The 3,948-nt window shown below is 40.5% G+C and overlaps 1 protein-coding gene across 1 annotated transcript; it reads left to right on the top strand.

Annotated features, from left to right (window-relative positions):
- Positions 1-850: 850 nt before the first annotated feature.
- On the top strand, positions 851-3,698 carry LOC114744193 (uncharacterized). The gene is made up of 6 exons (XM_028932384.1): positions 851-980; positions 1,419-1,506; positions 1,583-2,108; positions 2,254-2,697; positions 2,793-3,035; positions 3,120-3,698. Exons 1-6 carry the CDS (start codon positions 851-853, stop codon positions 3,696-3,698), a joined length of 2,010 nt encoding a protein of 669 aa, XP_028788217.1.
- The last annotated feature ends 250 nt before the right edge of the window (positions 3,699-3,948 follow it).

The raw sequence follows: 3,948 nt of genomic DNA on the forward strand, positions 1-3,948 counted from the left end.
AACATACTTCTTATATTTATATAATTAGCATTCGTAGAGCAACAAAAGGAATATGCAGGGTTTTTAGCAGTTAACTATCTTGCATACAGCCCAAAAGTATTTATACTATGTATAATGTAAGTCTAATACTAGTCGTGACCAGCTCACAAAAAAGTAGACCATACAAAGGTCTAAATGGCCCTGACCATCTCTAGGAAGGTATATATGGGTAGGTGATCACATATCTCTTTGACTCCATCATCCCATCTCCATGTCCTGGGAATTACATGATACAGGGCTAGGATCCAATCATTATCCCCTAGGGTATGATCCTCCCTAGTCACCCAATAATAAAAGCTCTTAATATCCTCTAAGAACCTCAAGTACACATCCTCCTGGTGCTCATAGGGCATAATGAAATAGCTCCTACACATCAGCCTCAAGTACACAATGGAATTCTTTCTTAATTTCAGGTATAGGGATCTGACTTGGACCCGCTCCATTATTATTGGGCATCCCGGTACATCATTAGAGACAATTATGGCTATGTCTCTCTCCAGAGCCTTCCCCTTAAGACCAAAGTAATCTATATGGACAGTTGAGGAATTGGTGCTAAGCTCTCTATACCTCTTAATATCCTCATACCACCACATCTTGTCATACTACCATGGATGTTGCTCACTAGGCATGACCTTGCTAATGGTCTCTCCTGATTTTTCACTTTTACCATCACAGATAGCCATCACCTAAACTTTCTGCAATCTAAATGACCAGATAAACTCATTAATGAACAGTATAAAATGTTTTCCTCAAAATTCAGAGTAGAGAACTTTAAGTTTAAAATTTAGGTTAAGGTGCGGATTTAACAACCATGTTTTACAAAAAGGACAACTGGCACCATTTACTTTTGAAGGGTGCTAAAGTAGACACAAACATTAAAAAAGAGTGCTTTTTAACCACAGTCGTTGAAAGGCCTAACGTTGACGGTTACAAGGATGGGGGTGAGAAAAATTTGACCTAAAATGATGAAGTGGTAGGGAGTAAATAGTGACGTGGCAGAAAGAAAATGGTGATGTGGCTGAGACTAAGGTGATGTGGTTGAGACCTAAAAATTGGATTAAGTGTGAGGCGCGAAATCAGACATTAAGAGTAGGAGGCAAAGCGTCGATGGGGTAAGGAGAGAACGAGAAAGCTGAGAATTGAGATTCTTGTAGGGTTCTGAATTGGGAAACTGAAAACATGAGAAATCGAGATAGAGGGTTAGCAAGTGTGGTCCATCGAAGAGTATGTGATCGAAGATTCTTGAAGGATTACGAATGAGGGAACAGCAGATTCTTCATAGGTAAGCATCGATTTAGACAAAAAGTTGTTGTATTTTTAAGTTGAATAGTGAAATGGCATCAAAGCCCTTAATAAATTTGGGGATTTACTTGTTGCAGTGCGAATGCCAACAAACAAGGGTGATAATGTTCCTGTCGAACCGGGCAATGTTGACGCAAATGGAGGAGACGACACGGAGGCCAAGAAGTACGAGACATTGGAAGAGAAGCATGCGAGGCTACTTAAAAAGCTGAGTCAAATGTTTGATTTGGCAAAAACGAAGTGTGCAAAGGATGAAGGAAAAATTGAGTGAGGGGCATGGAAGCATAGGTGAGTGGGTAAGAAGAAGTAGGGAAAATGAGAGATGGGTCTGGGCCAATCAAGATGAGAGAGAGGTAGGGGGCAATGAAAATGACAAAGAGGAACAGGGCAATGAAAATGACAGAGATCCAGAACAAGAGGTGATTGAGTGTGTAGATGTAGATGGTTTAGAAGAGATAGATGATGATGGAATTGAAGATTTACCTGAACATTGGGAGGAAGGGGGAGATAGTGAGGATGACGTTGCTAGAGAAATTGACAAAGGGAAAAGAGTATTGGTTATGGATGAGGATGAGGATAAAAGTGAGGAAGGGGGAGATAGTGAGGATGAAGAAGGTTCTGATAGCGAGGATTCGAATTATGTTGGAAATAGTGCCAGCTCTGACACTGAGGAGAGTTTGGTGGATGATTTTGAAGTATCTGAAAATAGTGAAGAGAAAGATAAGGATATGGGCCTTAATGAAGATTGTGAGCCTCCAGATGAAAGAGTTGGGCTTAGCACTTGGAGGGCTTGGGAGACCGGCCTTTCTTTATGTTAGGCATGACTTTCTTAGACCTAAATGAGCTCAGGAGCGCCATAGATAGCTATGCTATTTCGAAAGGGGTACATAATGTGAGAAAAGGTTATTAAAGGCAATATGTGAAGAGGGCTGCCCATTCACCTTATATGCATCGAGAGATGGGAATAATGTGGGCTACAAGGTGAAGACATTGTGCAATGAGCACAGGTGTGGTAGGGTTTTCAAGAACCCTAGGGCAAGTGTGAAGTGGCTAGCCGAACACTTCAAGGAGAAAATACAGGAGAGACCTAATTACAGCATATGTGAAATGAAGAATGATGTTGAGCGTGAGTTGAAGGTCCACGTGAGCTTACATAAGTGCAAGAGGGCAAAGAGGAGAATAGTACAACACATGGATGGGAGCTTCGTAGATGAATTCTCCAAGTTAGAAGCTTACTGCAATGAACTGAAAGTGTCAAATCCTGGGTCAGATATTAGTGTGGAGATAAGTAACGAGGCTTTGGAACAAGGGAGAAGAGTTTTTAGAAGAATGTATTTGTGTTTTAATGCAGCAAAGGTATGATGTTTAGATTTTTGTCACATATGGTATAATCTGTTAATTTGTTGTTTTATATTTCAGTTTGTCCTGACGAGTCAAAATTGTTGGTTTAGGTTGGTTGGAAAGTTGGGTGTAGACCATTGATTGGAGTTGATGGAACATTTCTAAAAGGTAAAGCTAGAGGAATTCTATTAACTGCTGTTGGTTTAGATGCTAACGACTCATTGTACCCGTTAGCATTTGCTTTGGTTGATAAAGAGAATGGTGTGAATTGCAGTTGGTTCATTCAGTGGCTTAGGATATCACTTGATCTTCACAATGGTAGCAAAGTAACTTTCATGTTAGACATGCAGAAGGTATGATTAGTTACCTTTGCTGATTTACATATGACTTATGTGGTTTTAATGAGAACATTTAATTAACTAGTTCTATACATGTAGGGATTACAACATGCTGTGACAGAGATACTTCCAGAGGCCGAGCATAGACTTTGTGCAAGGCATATTTATGCTAACTGGAGCAAAAGGTGGAGAGGGAACGAGATGAAGAAAAAAATTTTCTCTTGTGCTTGGAGTACATTTGAAGAACAATTCAAAGACAATCTCAAAGCACTTGGAGCACTTAACAAAGAGGCAGCTGAAGCAATGGTGTCATACCCTACATCTGCTTGGGTAAGAGCTTCTTTCAGTAATAGATGCTTGTCTTGGGTTGTAGACAACAATATGAGTGAGAGTTTAAATGCTTGGATTGATGAATATCGATATCTACCTGTTATTAGAATGTTTGATGGGATAAGGGTTAAGATGATGGAAAAATGGGCTGGGAGTGAGCAAAATGTGAGGAATTGGAAAGGCAACTATAGTCCAAAATGTCTAGACTTATTTGAAGCAAATAGGTTGTTGTCCTCTACATGTAGAGTTTTTTTCAATGGGGATGAGGGATTTGAGGTGACTGAGGGACAAGATAGGCACACATATGTCTCACTAGGAAAACGTGCACGTGCAGGGCATGGGATTTAACTGGAATCCCATGCCAACATGCTATTCGTGCTATGTATCACTGTAAATTGGAGCCCCTCACCCATATCTCACGCTATTACCACAAGGACACCTACATTGCTAGCTATAGGACAAAGTTTGCACCTGTGAGGGGCAAACAATTCTGGGATACAGAACAGTTTATCCCTATGCTACCACCACTTGAGTGCACATTGCCTAGCCGACCAAGGAAAAAAAGAATCAGGACAGAAGAAGTAGCAAGAAGGACAAA

The sequence above is a fragment of the Neltuma alba genome, unplaced genomic scaffold (genome assembly GCF_004799145.2).
Source record: "Neltuma alba isolate B1F8T4 unplaced genomic scaffold, ASM479914v2 tig00004282_pilon, whole genome shotgun sequence".
NCBI lineage: Eukaryota > Viridiplantae > Streptophyta > Magnoliopsida > Fabales > Fabaceae > Neltuma > Neltuma alba.

Excerpts from the sequence above, each read along its gene's own strand:
- LOC114744193 (XM_028932384.1), top strand. The coding sequence starts at position 851 with ATGTTTTACAAAAAGGACAACTGGCACCATTTACTTTTGAAGGGTGCT. Across the intron at positions 1,507-1,582 it reads GACGACACGGAGGCCAAGAA|TGTGCAAAGGATGAAGGAAA; the intron begins GTACGAGACATT and ends GCAAAAACGAAG. Across the intron at positions 2,109-2,253 it reads GTGAGCCTCCAGATGAAAGA|GCAATATGTGAAGAGGGCTG; the intron begins GTTGGGCTTAGC and ends AGGTTATTAAAG.